This window comes from Notolabrus celidotus, unplaced genomic scaffold (assembly GCF_009762535.1).
Source record: "Notolabrus celidotus isolate fNotCel1 unplaced genomic scaffold, fNotCel1.pri scaffold_142_arrow_ctg1, whole genome shotgun sequence".
NCBI lineage: Eukaryota > Metazoa > Chordata > Actinopteri > Labriformes > Labridae > Notolabrus > Notolabrus celidotus.
In genome coordinates, this window is record NW_023260019.1 from 27501 (window position 1) to 44013 (window position 16513).

Consider the following 16513-nt stretch of genomic DNA (forward strand, 5'->3'; position numbering starts at 1 on the left):
TTGTCTCTCCCTCTCTCCCTCTTTGTCTCTCTCTGTCTCCCTCTTTGTCTCTCTTGTCTGTCCCTGTCCCCTATCTTTGTCTCTCCCTGTCTCCCTCCTTGTCTCTCCCTCTCTCCCTCTTTGTCTCTCTCTGTCTCCCTCTTTGTCTCTCTTTCTCTGTCCCTGTCCCCTATCTTTGTCTCTCCCTGTCTCCCTCCTTGTCTCTCCCTCTCTCCCTCTTTGTCTCTCTCTGTCTCCCTCTTTGTCTCTCTTGTCTGTCCCTGTCCCCCTCTCTTTGTCTCTCCCTGTCTCCCTCTCTTTGTCTCTCTCTGTCTCCCTGTCTTTGCTGTGTCAGGACATAAACAAACGGCTGTCGTTGCCGGCTGATATCCGTCTTCCTGACGGTTACCTGGAGAAGTTTAATGTGATTGGTCCATCTCTGTTTGATCAGCCAATCAGCCGGCGGCTGCGCAGAGCGTCCTTGGTATGTGTGCTTCCACTCTTGCATGACACTCGTTACTAAAGATAATACGACCACGTGTCCTTCCCTACTCTCAATAGAGAAGTGTTGAAATGTGAAACCTGTCTGTCTTTGCAGTCAGAGATTGGTTTTGGGAAACTGGAGACATACATCAAACTGGACAAACTGGGCGAGGTGAGGACACACCTGATGAGGCAGAATAAACCGTGTGAGCTGCTTTAGATAAAGGCGTCAGTGTTAGCGTTCCTCTCATGTCTTGGCTGATTTTCACCTCCAGGCTTCACACGATCATTTCACCGTGCTGACTCTAATCAGACCGACGGACCACGTAACAGTCTCAGGTTCAGCAGCGTGCTGTTCATCCCTTCGTCTGTCACACACCCTGCTGCAGCAGGTTTAGGGCTTCATTAAAGAAATAATCTTGTTCACTTATGGAGAATATTCAAATATATCAATGCTCATTTTAGTCTGTTTCACAGCCAGCTGGAAACTGCTTATAGGAGCTTGAATACAAAAACCCTTCCCCTGCTCGTCCCTGATAGATTCTGGACTTAAGCTGCAGGTTCACAAACAGTTGAGGGATTTCCTGTGGTTAGGTCTGACTGAAAGACACAAAAAAAAACAGGTCTAGACTATCGTGGTCTGATCTGTGATGTTATTTAAGTCAGTAAGACCGGCCGGTCTACAGCTGCCATCTACAGGAAACTACAAACCATTCAAGGTTATTATCATGCATTAATAAAACATGGGAGAGACACAAGCTCAGTCTGTAAGGACCCCAAGCAGTCTAAGACTGAAGTAGTCTGAGCCTATAACAGTCTGAGTCTATAACAGTCTGAGCCTATAACAGTCTGAGTCTATAACAGTCTGAGTCTATAGCAGTCTGAGTCTATAGCAGTCTGAGTCTATAACAGTCTGAGCCTATAGCAGTCTGAGTCTATAACAGTCTGAGCCTATAGCAGTCTGAGTCTATAGCAGTCTGAGTCTATAGCAGTCTGAGTCTATAGCAGTCTGAGTCTATAGCAGTCTGAGTCTATAACAGTCTGAGCCTATAACAGTCTGAGCCTATAGCAGTCTGAGTCTATAACAGTCTGAGTCTATAACAGTCTGAGTCTATAACAGTCTGAGCCTATAACAGTCTGAGTCTATAACAGTCTGAGTCTATAACAGTCTGAGCCTATAACAGTCTGAGTCTATAACAGTCTGAGTCTATAGCAGTCTGAGTCTATAGCAGTCTGAGTCTATAACAGTCTGAGTCTATAGCAGTCTGAGTCTATAACAGTCTGAGCCTATAGCAGTCTGAGTCTATAGCAGTCTGAGTCTATAACAGTCTGAGTCTATAGCAGTCTGAGCCTATAACAGTTTGAGCCTTTAACAGTCTGAGCCTATAGCAGTCTGAGTCTATAACAGTCTGAGTCTATAGCAGTCTGAGTCTATAACAGTCTGAGTCTATAACAGCCTGAGTCTATAACAGTCTGAGTCTATAGCAGTCTGAGTCTATAACAGTCTGAGTCTATAACAGCCTGAGTCTATAACAGTCTGAGTCTATAACAGTCTGAGCCTATAACAGTCTAAGTCTATAGCAGTCTGAGCCTATAACAGTCTGAGCCTATAACAGTCTGAGCCTATAACAGTCTGAGTCTATAGCAGTCTGAGCCTATAACAGTCTGAGCCTATAACAGTCTGAGCCTATAACAGTCTGAGCCTATAACAGTCTGAGTCTATAGCAGTCTGAGCCTATAACAGTCTGAGCCTATAACAGTCTGAGTCTATAACAGTCTGAGCCTATAGCAGTCTGAGCCTATAACAGTCTGAGTCTATAACAGTCTGAGCCTATAACAGTCTGAGCCTATAACAGTCTGAGTCTATAACAGTCTGAGCCTATAACAGTCTGAGCCTATAACAGTCTGAGTCTATAACAGTCTGAGCCTATAACAGTCTGAGCCTATAACAGTCTGAGTCTATAACAGTCTGAGCCTATAACAGTCTGAGCCTATAACAGTCTGAGTCTATAACAGTCTGGGCCTATAACAGTCTGAGTCTATAGCAGTCTAAGTCTATAGCAGTCTGAGTCTATCTGTCTGTTTATCACCTGACTGTTTCTCACCTGTCTGTTTCTCACCTGACTGTTTCTCACCTGACTGTTTCTCACCTGACTGTTTCTCACCTGACTGTTTCTCACCTGACTGTTTCTCACCGGTCTGTTTCTAACTTGTCTGTCTCTCCCCTGTCTGTCTCTCACCTGTCTGTTTCTCACCTGTCTGTTTCTCACCTGTCTGTTTCTCACCTGTCTGTTTCTCACCTGACTTTTTCTCACCTGACTGTTTCTCACCTGACTGTTTCTCACCTGACTGTTTCTCACCGGTCTGTTTCTAACCTGTCTGTTTCTAACTTGTCTGTCTCTCACCTGTCTGTCTCTCACCTGTCTGTCTGCAGGGGACTTATGCTACAGTGTATAAAGGACGCAGTAAACTCACAGAGAATCTTGTTGCTCTGAAAGAAATTCGTCTTGAGCACGAAGAAGGAGCTCCTTGTACTGCGATCAGAGAAGGTATTACTGCAGTAATACCCTAACACAAGTAATGACCATGCAGTAATACTACAGTTTTGTTGAACATGGTGCTGGTGTCGAATGGAAGCACAGGGACCATCAGTATAACTGTAGTATGAAGCGTAACAGTGTATGTTGATTGTCATCTGTAGAAGTGTGTGTGTAAATGTGTGTGTTTTCTACCTCAGTGTCTCTTTTGAAGGATCTGAAACATGCCAACATCGTCACCCTTCATGACATCATCCACACCCAGAAATCCCTCACCCTGGTGTTTGAGTATCTGGTGAGCCACACACACACACACAGACACAGACACACACACACACACACACACACACACACACTACACACACACACACACACACACACACACACACACACACACAGACACACACACACACACACACACACACAGGTCTATGTTTTTTTTGGTGTGTTGATTGTTGAAGGATTTTTCTTATTTTAATTTTTCAGGATAAAGATCTTAAACAGTATCTGGACGACTGTGGAAACAGCATCGATGTCCACAATGTCAAAGTAAGAATACTTTCACTACATCTGTTGGTACTAAGTTACAGTCTCCACAACATCACAGAACTACTGTGGGTCACTCTGTAGGCTGCTCTGTAGGTCACTCTGTAGGCTGCTCTGTGGGTCACTCTGTAGGCTGCTCTGTGGGTCACACTGTAGGCTGCTCTGTGGATCACTCTGTAGGCTGCTCTGTAGGTCACTCTGTAGGCTGCTCTGTGGGTCACACTGTAGGCTGCTCTGTGGGTCACTCTGTAGGCTGCTCTGTAGGTCACTCTGTAGGCTGCTCTGTGGGTCACTCTGTAGGCTGCTCTGTGGGTCACTCTGTAGGCTGCTCTGTGGGTCACTCTGTAGGCTGCCCTGTGGGTCACACTGTAGGCTGCACTGTGGGTCACACTGTAGGCTGCTCTGTGGGTCACACTGTAGGCTGCTCTGTGGGTCACTCTGTAGGCTGCTCTGTGGGTCACTCTGTAGGCTGCACTGTGGGTCACTCTGTAGGCTGCCCTGTGGGTCACACTGTAGGCTGCTCTGTGGGTCACTCTGTAGGCTGCTCTGTGGGTCACTCTGTAGGCTGCTCTGTGGGTCACTCTGTAGGCTGCCCTGTGGGTCACTCTGTAGGCTGCTCTGTGGGTCACTCTGTAGGCTGCCCTGTGGGTCACTCTGTAGGCTGCCCTGTGGGTCACTCTGTAGGCTGCTCTGTGGATCACTCTGTAGGCTGCCCTGTGGGTCACTCTGTAGGCTGCCCTGTGGGTCACACTGTAGGCTGCTCTGTGGGTCACTCTGTAGGCTGCTCTGTGGATCACTCTGTAGGCTGCTCTGTGGGTCACTCTGTAGGCTGCACTGTGGGTCACTCTGTAGGCTGCCCTGTGGGTCACACTGTACGCTGCTCTGTGGGTCACTCTGTAGGCTGCTCTGTGGGTCACTCTGTAGGCTGCTCTGTGGGTCACTCTGTAGGCTGCACTGTGGGTCACTCTGTAGGCTGCTCTGTGGGTCACTCTGTAGGCTCCTCTGTGGATCACTCTGTAGGCTGCTCTGTAGGTCACTCTGTAGGCTGCTCTGTGGGTTACACTGTAGGCTGCTCTGTGGGTCACTCTGTAGACTGCTCTGTGGGTCACACTGTAGGCTGCTCTGTGGGTCACTCTGTAGACTGCTCTGTGGGTCACTCTGTAGGCTGCTCTGTGGGTCACTCTGTAGGCTGCTCTGTGGGTCACTCTGTAGGCTGCTCTGTGGGTCACACTGTAGGCTGCTCTGTGGGTCACTCTGTAGGCTGCTCTGTGGGTCACACTGTAGGCTGCTCTGTGAGTCACTCTGTAGGCTGCTCTGTGGGTCACTCTGTAGGCTGCTCTGTGAGTCACTCTGTAGGCTGCTCTGAGTCACTCTGTAGGCTGCTCTGTGGGTCACTCTGTAGGCTGCTCTGTGGGTCACTCTGTAGGCTGCTCTGTGGGTCACTCTGCAGCGCTCTCTGCTCTGTGGGTCACTCTGTAGGCTGCTCTGTGAGTCACTCTGTAGGCTGCTCTGTGAGTCACTCTGTAGGCTGCTCTGTGGGTCACTCTGTAGGCTGCTCTGTGGGTCACTCTGTAGGCTGCTCTGTGGGTCACTCTGCAGCGCTCTCTGCTCTGTGGATCAGCGCTCTCTGCTCTGTGGGTCACTCTGTAGGCTGCTCTGTGGGTCACTCTGTAGGCTGCTCTGTGGGTCACTCTGCAGCGCTCTCTGCTCTGTGGATCAGCGCTCTCTGCTCTGTGGGTCACTCTGTAGGCTGCTCTGTGGGTCACTCTGCAGCGCTCTCTGCTCTTTGGTGACGGCTTTGTTTTTCTCTCAGCTCTTCCTTTTTCAGTTGCTACGTGGTTTGTCGTATTGTCATCGGAGGAAAGTTCTCCACAGAGACCTGAAACCCCAAAACCTCCTGATCAACGAGCGAGGAGAGCTCAAACTGGCTGACTTTGGTGAGCTTGACTCCTTTCCTCTGAGCAGGAAGAAGAAGTCAGCTGAGAGTACTAAGGATGAGAAGAGAGATATACTAGACATATATACTACTGTGTACTATACATCAGTGCATCCCTTTATACTAGACATATATACTACTGTGCTATACATCAGTGCATCCCTTTATACTAGACATATATACTACTGTGTACTATACATCAGTGCATCCCTTTATACTAGACATATATACTACTGTACTATACATCAGTGCATCCCTTTATACTAGACATATATACTACTGTGCTATACATCAGTGCATCCCTTTATACTAGACATATATACTACTGTACTATACATCAGTGCATCCCTTTATACTAGACATATATACTACTGTGTACTATACATCAGTGCATCCCTTTATACTAGACATATATACTACTGTGCTATACATCAGTGCATCCCTTTATACTAGACATATATACTACTGTGCTATACATCAGTGCATCCCTTTATACTAGACATATATACTACTGTGTACTAGATCAACATGCAGACTGACAGCAGCTGTTTGTCTGTTTACACTCAACATGAGTCCCTTAGCGCTTTAAGGGACTGGAACGAAGTGCCAAACACGTGTTCTGCCTGTTTCAGGTTTGGCGAGAGCAAAGTCGATCCCGACAAAGACGTACTCTAACGAGGTGGTGACACTGTGGTACAGACCGCCGGACATCCTGCTGGGCAGCACCGATTACTCCACCCACATCGACATGTGGTCAGTCCTGCAGTACTACTGAAGTACTGTTATGGTACTCTGTGTGACCACGGCAAAACTTTGTAGTACTAATGCAGTCATACTAAATTACTCTGTCTGTCTGTCTGTCTGTCTGTCTGTCTGTCTGTCTGTCTGTCTGTCTGTCTGTCTGCCTGCCTGCCTGTCTGTGTGCCTGTCTGTGTGCCTGTCTGTCTGCCTGTCTGTCTGTCTGTCTGTCTCTCTGCCTTCCTGCCTGTCTGTCTGCCTGCCTGCCTGTCTGTCTGCCTGTCTGCCTGCCTGTCTGCCTGCCTGTCTGCCTGCCTGCCTGTCTGTCTGTCTCTCTGCCTTCCTGCCTGTCTGTCTGCCTGCCTGCCTGTCTGTCTGCCTGTCTGCCTGCCTGTCTGCCTGTCTGCCTGTCTGTCTGCCTGTCTGCCTGCCTGCCTGTCTGTCTGCCTGTCTGCCTGCCTGCCTGTCTGTCTGTCTGTCTGTCTTTCTGTCTGCCTTCCTGCCTGTCTGTCTGTCTGTCTGCCTTCCTGCCTGTCTGTCTGCCTGCCTGCCTGTCTGTCTGCATGTCTGTCTGTCTGTCTGTCCTTCTGTCTGCCTTCCTGCCTGTCTGTCTGTCTGTCTGTCTGCCTTCCTGCCTGTCTGTCTGCCTGTCTGTCTGTCTGTCTGTCTGTCTGTCTGTCTGCCTGTCTGTCTGTCTGCCTGCCTGCCTGTCTGTCTGTCTGTCTGTCCTTCTGTCTGCCTTCCTGCCTGTCTGTCTGTCTGTCTGCCTGACTGTCTGTAGGGGTGTGGGTTGTATCTTCTATGAGATGGCGACAGGTCGTCCTCTGTTTCCTGGTTCGACGGTGGAGGAGGAGCTTCACTTCATCTTTAAACTTCTTGGTGAGCCAATCAGCTTTGGTTATTCTCAATGTCCTGTGTGTGTGTGTGTGTGTGTGTGTGTGTGTGAGTGTGTGTATGTGTGTGTGTGTGTGTGTGTGTGTGTGTGTGTGTGTGTGTGTACTTTGTGTGTATATTGTTTGTTAGTAGTACATTGTAAAGTTAGTTGTGAATATAAAGTGTGTATCTGTGTTTGTGTGCAGGTACGCCCACAGAGCAGAGCTGGCCTGGGATCAGTTCAAACCACGACTTTGTGACTTACAGCTACCCTCAATACAGAGCGGAGAGACTGAGCACACACACTCCCAGGTACACAGCTGTGACACACGCAGGTATACAGCTGTGAAACACGCAGGTACACAGCTGTGACAAACACAGGTACACAGCTGTGACACACAGGTATACAGCTGTGACACATGCAGGTACACAGCTGTGACACACACAGGTATACAGCTGTGAAACACGCAGGTACACAGCTGTGACAAACACAGGTACACAGCTGTGACACACGCAGGTATACAGCTGTGAAACACGCAGGTACACAGCTGTGACACACACAGGTACACAGCTGTGACACATGCAGGTATACAGCTGTGAAACACACAGGTATACAGCTGTGACACACACAGGTATACAGCTGTGACACACGCAGGTATACAGCTGTGAAACACACAGGTACACAGCTGTGACAAACACAGGTACACAGCTGTGACACACACAGGTACACAGCTGTGACACACACAGCTACACAGCTGTGACACACACAGGTACACAGCTGTGACACATGCAGGTATACAGCTGTGAAACACACAGGTACACAGCTGTGACACACACAGGTATACAGCTGTGACACACGCAGGTATACAGCTGTGAAACACACAGGTACACAGCTGTGACAAACACAGGTACACAGCTGTGACACACACAGGTACACAGCTGTGACACACACAGGTACACAGCTGTGACACACACAGGTATACAGCTGTGACACACGCAGGTACACAGCTGTGACACACACAGGTATACAGCTGTGACACATGCAGGTATACAGATGTGACACACACAGGTACACAGCTGTGACACACGCAGGTACACAGCTGTGACACACACAGGTACACAGCTGTGACACACACAGGTATACAGCTGTGACACATGCAGGTACACAGCTGTGACACACACAGGTACACAGCTGTGACACAGGTATACAGCTGTGACACACACAGGTATACAGCTGTGACACATGCAGGTACACAGCTGTGACAAACACAGGTACACAGCTGTGACACACAGGTATACAGCTGTGACAAACACAGGTACACAGCTGTGACACAGGTACACAGCTGTGACAAACACAGGTACACAGCAGCTGTGACAAACACAGGTACACAGCTGTGACAAACACAGGTACACAGCTGTGACAAACACAGGTACACAGCAGCTGTGACACACACAGGTACACAGCTGTGACAAACACAGGTACACAGCAGCTGTGACAAACACAGGTACACAGCTGTGACAAACACAGGTACACAGCAGCTGTGACAAACACAGGTACACAGCTGTGACAAACACAGGTACACAGCTGTGACAAACACAGGTACACAGCTGTGACAAACACAGGTACACAGCAGTGTTTTTTTGTCTGTGTATTTGTTGTTTGAACAAACAAAAAGTAAGAAAAGACTGATCTGTGTTTGTGTGTCTGTGCGTGCGTGTGTGTGTGTGTGTGTGTGTGTGTGTGTGTGTGTGTGTGTGTGTGTATGTGTGTCTTCAGGCTCAGCAGTGAAGGTGTGGAGCTGTTGTCAAAGTTCCTACAGGTCAGTAAACGTCTCATACCTGTTGTTCCCTGAAGGTCTCTCTGGGCTTGACGTGTGCGTGTCAGTTTCATTGGGTTGTCATTGATATTCGGGCAGAGAGGGATTTATTTGGACAAACAAACAAACAAACAAACAAACAAACAAACAATTCCTGTGGAGTAAATGTATCTTTTTTTAGAGCCCGATCAGAATCTGATCCTCGGCTCGGTTTATAACTTTCTGTACTCGACACAGGCCAACCAAATAATAAACAATAACAGGAATCCTGATTATATCATTCTATTAATGATAACATAATAATTATTATACATTAGACATATAATAATTATAATTATTGATTTGTAAACATGATTTATTGTAATGTTAATGTGTTCACAGAACACTGAACTCAAAGAGGAAGTGACATCATCACGTCATATTGTTTCTTATTTTAAGTTTGAAGGGAAGAAGAGGATCTCTGCCCAAGACTCCATGTCTCATCCTTACTTCAGTAACCTTGGCAGCAGAGTGATGTCACTTCCTGACAGTAAGTTGGAACATTTCCTGCTTTAAATCGATGACATCACGGTGTATGATGACATCACCAAGTCTTACTCTGATGCTTATTTCAGCAACGTCCATCTTCAGTCTGCCAGAGATTCACCTGGAGAGAGAGACAGTCAGAGCGCCGGTCCCACCTGAGACAGGTAACACACACATACACACACGCACATACACACTAACACACACACACACACACACACACACACTGACTCACACACATACACTGACGCACACATTTGTATTTGTTATTTGTTTGTTGTTGTTGTGTATTTGCTGTTGTGTATTTTTTGTGTATTTGTTGTTCTTTGTTTGTTCTTTATTTGTTGTTGTGTATTTGTTATGTATTTGTTGATCTTTGTTTGTTGTGTATTTGTTGTTGTTTGTTGTTGTTTGTTTGTTGATCTTTGTTTGTTGTGTATTTGTTGTTGTTTGTTTGTTGTTTATTTGCTGTTGTTTATTTTTGAATTAAGGATGATTAATGTTTTGTTTACAGCAGCCGAGAGTCCGACCAGGAGGCGGAGTCTGCTCTTCTGACTTTACCCAGGAGGCGGGGTTCATCAGTATGACATCATTGAGGAGATGGGGTCTGCTGTTGAGGAACAGGAAGTAAAACCAAGCAATAATGATCCCATCACAGCATGTTGTTGTTATGACAACAGATTGACCTGAACTCATGAAGCGATGATTGACTTAAAGGGACATGGACTGAAATCTGTCTTCCATTTCACGGATTCAAACCAAGTTTTTAAAAACTTTATCAGGATCCTTGACAACCAAGAGTTCTGGGATGCTGCCTTGTTGTCATGGAAACACCTGGATACAGTCACGTTCCACCTGTTTTTACACCTGAACTCTGCAGCAGCTCGTTAACCTGACGTAAACTCACCGCAGTGACATCAGTGCTGATGATGTCACAGGATGACGGGTTCGTTAACGTGTTTTTAATGTTTTCACTGCCGCTGGAGATCGAACCTCCAGTGATATTTATCTGAAACAAATCAAAGAGAAGCCATTTAATTCTGAAAGACTCTTATTCTGAAAGTCTGGAGCTCCTTCCTGCTGTTCTGCATGTGTGTGTTGTACACTCAGACTGTGATACTGTAGATATATTTACTGTAGAGTGTTGTACCAAACACTGAGGTCCATGAGAGGTCAAATACTGCTGCTCATCATTTCCTTTCCTTTCATTGTAAAGACTCACAACGTTTACTTCAGATTTAAACTTCCTGTTCAGTAAGGTGACATCAGGGCGTTCAGGCGTCTTTAAAACGTTGAGGCGTCTTTAAAGCGTTCAGGCGTCTTTAAAGCGTTCAGGCGTCTTTCAAACGTTCAGGCGTCTTTCAAACGTTCAGGCATCTTTAAAACGTTCAGGCGTCTTTAAAGCGTTCAGGCATCTTTAAAACGTTCAGGCGTCTTTAAAGCGTTCAGGCGTCTTTCAAACGTTCAGGCGTCTTTCAAACGTTCAGGCATCTTTAAAACGTTCAGGCGTCTTTAAAGCGTTCAGGCGTCTTTTAAAGCGTTCAGGCGTCTTTAAAACGTTGAAGCGTCTTTAAAGCGTTCAGGCATCTTTAAAGCGTTCAGGCGTCTTTAAAGCGTTCAGGCGTCTTTAAAGCGTTCAGGCGTCTTTCAAACGTTCAGGCGTCTTTCAAACGTTCAGGCGTCTTTCAAACGTTCAGGCGTCTTTAAAGCGTTCAGGCGTCTTTAAAACGTTCAGGCATCTTTCAAACGTTCAGGCGTCTTTAAAGCGTTCAGGCGTCTTTAAAGCGTTCAGGCGTCTTTACAACGTTGAGGCGTCTTTAAAGCGTTCAGGCGTCTTTAAAACGTTCAGGCGTCTTTAAAACGTTCAGGCGTCTTTAAAGCGTTCAGGCGTCTTTAAAGCGTTCAGGCGTCTTTACAACGTTGAGGCGTCTTTAAAACGTTCAGGCGTCTTTAAAGCGTTCAGGCGTCTTTCAAACGTTCAGGCATCTTTCAAACGTTCAGGCGTCTTTAAAGCGTTCAGGCGTCTTTAAAGCGTTCAGGCGTCTTTACAACGTTGAGGCGTCTTTAAAACGTTCAGGCGTCTTTAAAGCGTTCAGGCGTCTTTACAACGTTGAGGCGTCTTTAAAACGTTCAGGCGTCTTTAAAGCGTTCAGGCGTCTTTAAAATGTTCAGACGTCTTTAAAACGTTCAGGCGTCTTTAAAATGTTCAGACGTCTTTAAAACGTTCAGGCGTCTTTAAAGCGTTCAGACGTCTTTAAAGCGTTCAGGCGTCTTTAAAGCGTTCAGGCGTCTTTAAAACGTTCAGGCGTCTTTAAAGCGTTCAGACGTCTTTAAAACACTCAGGCGTCTTTAAAACGTTCAGGCGTCTTTAAAGCGTTCAGGCGTCTTTAAAGCGTTCAGACGTCTTTAAAACGTTCAGGCGTCTTTAAAACGTTCAGGCGTCTTTAAAACGTTCAGGCGTCTTTAAAGCTTTCAGGCGTCTTTAAAACACTCAGGCGTCTTTAAAACGTTCAGGCGTCTTTAAAGCGTTCAGGCGTCTTTAAAACGTTCAGGCGTCTTTAAAGCGTTCAGGCGTCTTTAAAACGTTCAGGCGTCTTTAAAACGTTCAGGCGTCTTTAAAACGTTCAGGCGTCTTTAAAACGTTCAGGCGTCTTTAAAGCGTTCAGACGTCTTTAAAGCGTTCAGGCGTCTTTAAAACGTTCAGGCGTCTTTAAAACGTTCAGGCGTCTGTAAAACGCTCAGACGTCTTTAAAACGTTCAGGCGTCTTTAAAGCGTTCAGGCGTCTTTAAAACGTTCAGGCGTCTTTAAAACGTTCAGGCGTCTTTAAAACGTTCAGGCGTCTTTAAAGCGTTCAGGCATCTTTAAAGCGTTCAGGCGTCTTTAAAACGTTCAGGCGTCTTTAAAGCGTTCAGGCGTCTTTAAAACGTTCAGGCGTCTTTAAAACGTTCAGGCGTAATTTCTCATGATGTTGTTTATGTACCTCTGATTGTTTGTGTGATCTGTAACCATGGTAACATACTGTTGGTGTTTCTATGGTAGTCATGGGAGCGTGTCTCAAAGCTTGCTGCTGTATCCAATCATGAGGCCCCTCCCACTGCCCCGTGGGAGGGGCCCGTTAGAGGTTTTGGGTGGAGCTTCACCAACAGTTTGTCTGTTTCATAGATTTTTAATATTTCAAAACTTGTTAATGATTTACTTTTTAGGATTTTGTTTTCAGGGTTAGGAATATTTTTTATAAACGTAGAGAAATATTATAATGATCTGAGACGACAACCAGCGATCAGGATTTCTGTTGGAGTCACTGTCCTGAGTCTGTATGTGAGGGTCCTTCCTGGTCTTCATTGATGCTAAGCTAAAGAAACAAACAGAGTTCTTTAATCTGAATGTTCCCCGACAGAGAGACGGCGAGCTCCAGGAGTCTCCCTGAAGTCTGGATCGACATGTTCAAAGGTTCTGATGAATGTAACTACACACAGCTGAGTCTGATCCAGATTAATCTATAAACCTGGTTCAGGAGCTGTTTCCTGAGATCTGAACAGGTGACACACCTGCTACCTGATTGACTGTGTAAGAGTTAACCCTTCATGTGACTCTGAGGTGTTAGAGTTAACCCTTCATGTGACTCTGAGGTGTGTTAGAGTTAACCCTTCATGTGACTCTGAGGTGTGTTAGAGTTAACCCTTCATGTGACTCTGAGGTGTGTTAGAGTTAACCCTTCATGTGACTCTGAGGTGTGTAAGAGTTAACCCTTCATGTGACTCTGAGGTGTTAGAGTTAACCCTTCATGTGACTCTGAGGTGTTAGAGTTAACCCTTCATGTGACTCTGAGGTGTTAGAGTCAACCCTTCATGTGACTCTGAGGTGTTAGAGTTAACCCTTCATGTGACTCTGAGGTGTGTAAGAGTTAACCCTTCATGTGACTCTGAGGTGTGTAAGAGTTAACCCTTCATGTGACTCTGAGGTGTGTTAGAGTTAACCCTTCATGTGACTCTGAGGTGTTAGAGTTAACCCTTCATGTGACTCTGAGGTGTTAGAGTTAACCCTTCATGTGACTCTGAGGTGTGTTAGAGTTAACCCTTCATGTGACTCTGAGGTGTTAGAGTTAACCCTTCATGTGACTCTGAGGTGTTAGAGTTAACCCTTCATGTGACTCTGAGGTGTTAGAGTTAACCCTTCATGTGACTCTGAGGTGTTAGAGTTAACCCTTCATGTGACTCTGAGGTGTGATAGAGTTAACCCTTCATGTGACTCTGAGGTGTTAGAGTTAACCCTTCATGTGACTCTGAGGTGTTAGAGTTAACCCTTCATGTGACTCTGAGGTGTTAGAGTTAACCCTTCATGTGACTCTGAGGTGTTAGAGTTAACCCTTCATGTGACTCTGAGTTGTTAGAGTTAACCCTTCATGTGACTCTGAGGTGTTAGAGTTAACCCTTCATGTGACTCTGAGGTGTTAGAGTTAACCCTTCATGTGACTCTGAGGTGTTAGAGTTAACCCTTCATGTGACTGAGTTGTTAGAGTTAACCCTTCATGTGACTCTGAGGTGTTAGAGTTAACCCTTCATGAGACTCTGAGGTGTGTTAGAGTTAACCCTTCATGAGACTCTGAGGTGTTTTCTCTTCTCAATGGAATAAGCTTGGTGTTGGTGGACATGATACCAAAGTTATCTGTGACGTACAGCACTGCATGACGGATCCTTCCCCTCTATGCTGTTCTTTAACTTTTCTTCCATCTGCCAAGAAAGCACTGCACCGTATCTGATGCTATAAATGATCTGTTTACTTCAGGTATCAGTCAAAGAATGGAAAATAAACTATATCTTGTTCATGTGTACAAGTATGTTTACAACTTATATTGTGGAAATATTTACAGTATATAAAATATTAAAGCTGTTTATTTATTATCATTTTTTTTTTACAATGACTCTGTTTGTACATGATGGGTTAGGGAGGGAGGGTAGGGAAGGAGGGTTAGGGAAGGAGGGTAGGGAAGGAGGGTTAGTGAAGGAGGGTTAGTGAAGGAGGGTTAGGGAGGGAGGGTAGGGAAGGAGGGTTAGGGAAGGAGGGTAGGGAAGGAGGGTTAGGGAAGGAGGGTTAGAGAAAGAGGGTTAGTGAAGGAGGGTTAGGGAGGGAGGGTAGGGAAGGAGGGTTAGGGAAGGAGGGTTAGGGAAGGAGGGTTAGGGAAGGAGGGTTAGTAAAGGAGGGTTAGGGAAAGAGGGTTAGTGAAGGAGGGTTAGGGAAGGAGGGTTAGTGAAGAAGGGTTAGGAAAGGAGGGTTAGTGAAGGAGGGTTAGTGAAGGAGGGTTAGAGAAGGAGGGTTAGAGAAGGGGGGTTAGGGAAGTAGGGAAGGAGGGTTAGTAAAGGAGGGTTAGTGAGGGAGGGTTAGGGAAGGAGGGTTAGGGAAGGAGGGTTAGTGAAGGAGGGTTAGGGAGGGAGGGTAGGGAAGGAGGGTTAGGGAAGGAGGGTAGGGAAGGAGGGTTAGTGAAGGAGGGTTAGGGAGGGAGGGTAGGGAAGGAGGGTTAGGGAAAGGAGGGTTAGGGAAGGAGGGTAGGGAAGGAGGGTTAGTGAAGGAGGGTTAGGGTAGGAGGGTTAGAGAAGGAGGGTTAGGGAAGTAGGGAAGGAGGGTTAGTAAAGGAGGGTTAGTAAAGGAGGGTTAGTAAAGGAGGGTTAGTGAAGGAGGGTTAGGGAAGGAGGGTTAGTGAAGGAGGGTTAGGGAAGGAGGGTTAGTAAAGGAGGGTTAGGGAAGGAGGGTTAGGGAAAGAGGGTTAGTGAAGGAGGGTTAGGGAAGGAGGGTTAGTGAAGGAGGGTTAGTGAAGAAGGGTTAGGAAAGGAAGGTTAGTGAAGGAGGGTTAGTGAAGGAGGGTTAGGGAAGGAGGGTTAGAGAAGGAGGGTTAGGGAAGGAGGGTTATAGAAGGAGGGTTAGGGAAGGAGGGTTAGGGAAGGAGGGTAGGGAAGGAGGGTTAGTGGAGGAGGGTTAGTGAAGGAGGGTTAGTGGAGGAGGGTTAGTGAAGGAGGGTTAGGGAGGGAGGGTTAGTAAAGGAGGGTTAGTAAAGGAGGGTTAGTAAAGGAGGGTTAGGGAAGGAGGGTTAGGGAAGGAGGGTTAGTAAAGGAGGGTTAGGGAAGGAGGGTTAGGGAAGGAGGGTTAGGGTTTGTTGTGTCGGACCAGCTGAACCTGAATCTCATAGTTTCCTGTCTGAAGGTGGATCCGCTCAGTCTGCTGGACCTCCTTCCTGAACCTGGTTATTTTAATCTGGATCAGAATATTCTGGATTAATTCATCTGTTGTTTTTCAATCAGATATTCCCGTTTAGTTTGATAGTTTTGAATAAATCTGGATTATTAAAACCTGATCACAAATAAACTTTTGGTTCAGTTTGAAAGTTTTCCCACATGTCGTCCCTGTAAACTAATCCAGCCCTGAGCTGGGACCAGGATCAGGATCAGGATCAGGATCGGTGGATCCACATTCTTCCCTTAAATTCAACAACACCAAGAGGTGGTTTGATCAGGATGAGCTAAACTGGATTTTCTGATTAAATCTGGTTTCAGAGTCTCTGAACGGCTCAGGAGGAAAACTGCTCACCTGTCTGACACCTGAACAGGTCCACTGTCACCAGCAGAGGGCGCTCTGAGCACAGGAAACACAGACAGGCTGCTGATCACAGAGCTCACACACACACACACACACACACACACATACATAAACACACACATACAAATACACAAACACACGCACACACACACGTACAAATACACAAACACACGCACACACACACACATACAGATACACACACATGCACACAAACACATACAGATACACACACATACATACACACTCACATAAACACACACACATATACAAATACACACACAGACACACACCCACACACAAATACACACACAGTCACATAAACACACACAAACACACAAATACACACAAATACACACATACACACACACACACACGCACGCACACACATACACAAATACACACACACACACACACACACATACACACACACACACGGTCATGTTGTAATTAAGCAGAGAGACAGACGGGTTCAGGTCTTTGTTGGAGCGGG

At 46.4% G+C, this 16513-nt stretch overlaps 1 protein-coding gene across 1 annotated transcript in view; it reads left to right on the top strand.

Annotated features, from left to right (window-relative positions):
- LOC117808706 (cyclin-dependent kinase 16-like) overlaps window positions 1-14339 on the top strand; it is a 19200-nt gene extending 4861 nt beyond the window's left edge. The window contains exons 5-18 of the mRNA XM_034678390.1: window positions 335-463; window positions 578-634; window positions 2897-3011; window positions 3200-3294; window positions 3486-3548; window positions 5359-5482; window positions 6114-6234; window positions 7001-7098; window positions 7299-7404; window positions 8870-8912; window positions 9348-9438; window positions 9524-9598; window positions 9949-13656; window positions 14009-14339. Coding sequence (XP_034534281.1) covers window positions 335-463; window positions 578-634; window positions 2897-3011; window positions 3200-3294; window positions 3486-3548; window positions 5359-5482; window positions 6114-6234; window positions 7001-7098; window positions 7299-7404; window positions 8870-8912; window positions 9348-9438; window positions 9524-9598; window positions 9949-9989 — 1158 coding nt within the window. The 3' untranslated portion in view covers window positions 9990-13656; window positions 14009-14339. The remainder of the gene's footprint in view (window positions 1-334; window positions 464-577; window positions 635-2896; window positions 3012-3199; window positions 3295-3485; window positions 3549-5358; window positions 5483-6113; window positions 6235-7000; window positions 7099-7298; window positions 7405-8869; window positions 8913-9347; window positions 9439-9523; window positions 9599-9948; window positions 13657-14008) is intronic.
- Window positions 14340-16513: the final 2174 nt, after the last annotated feature.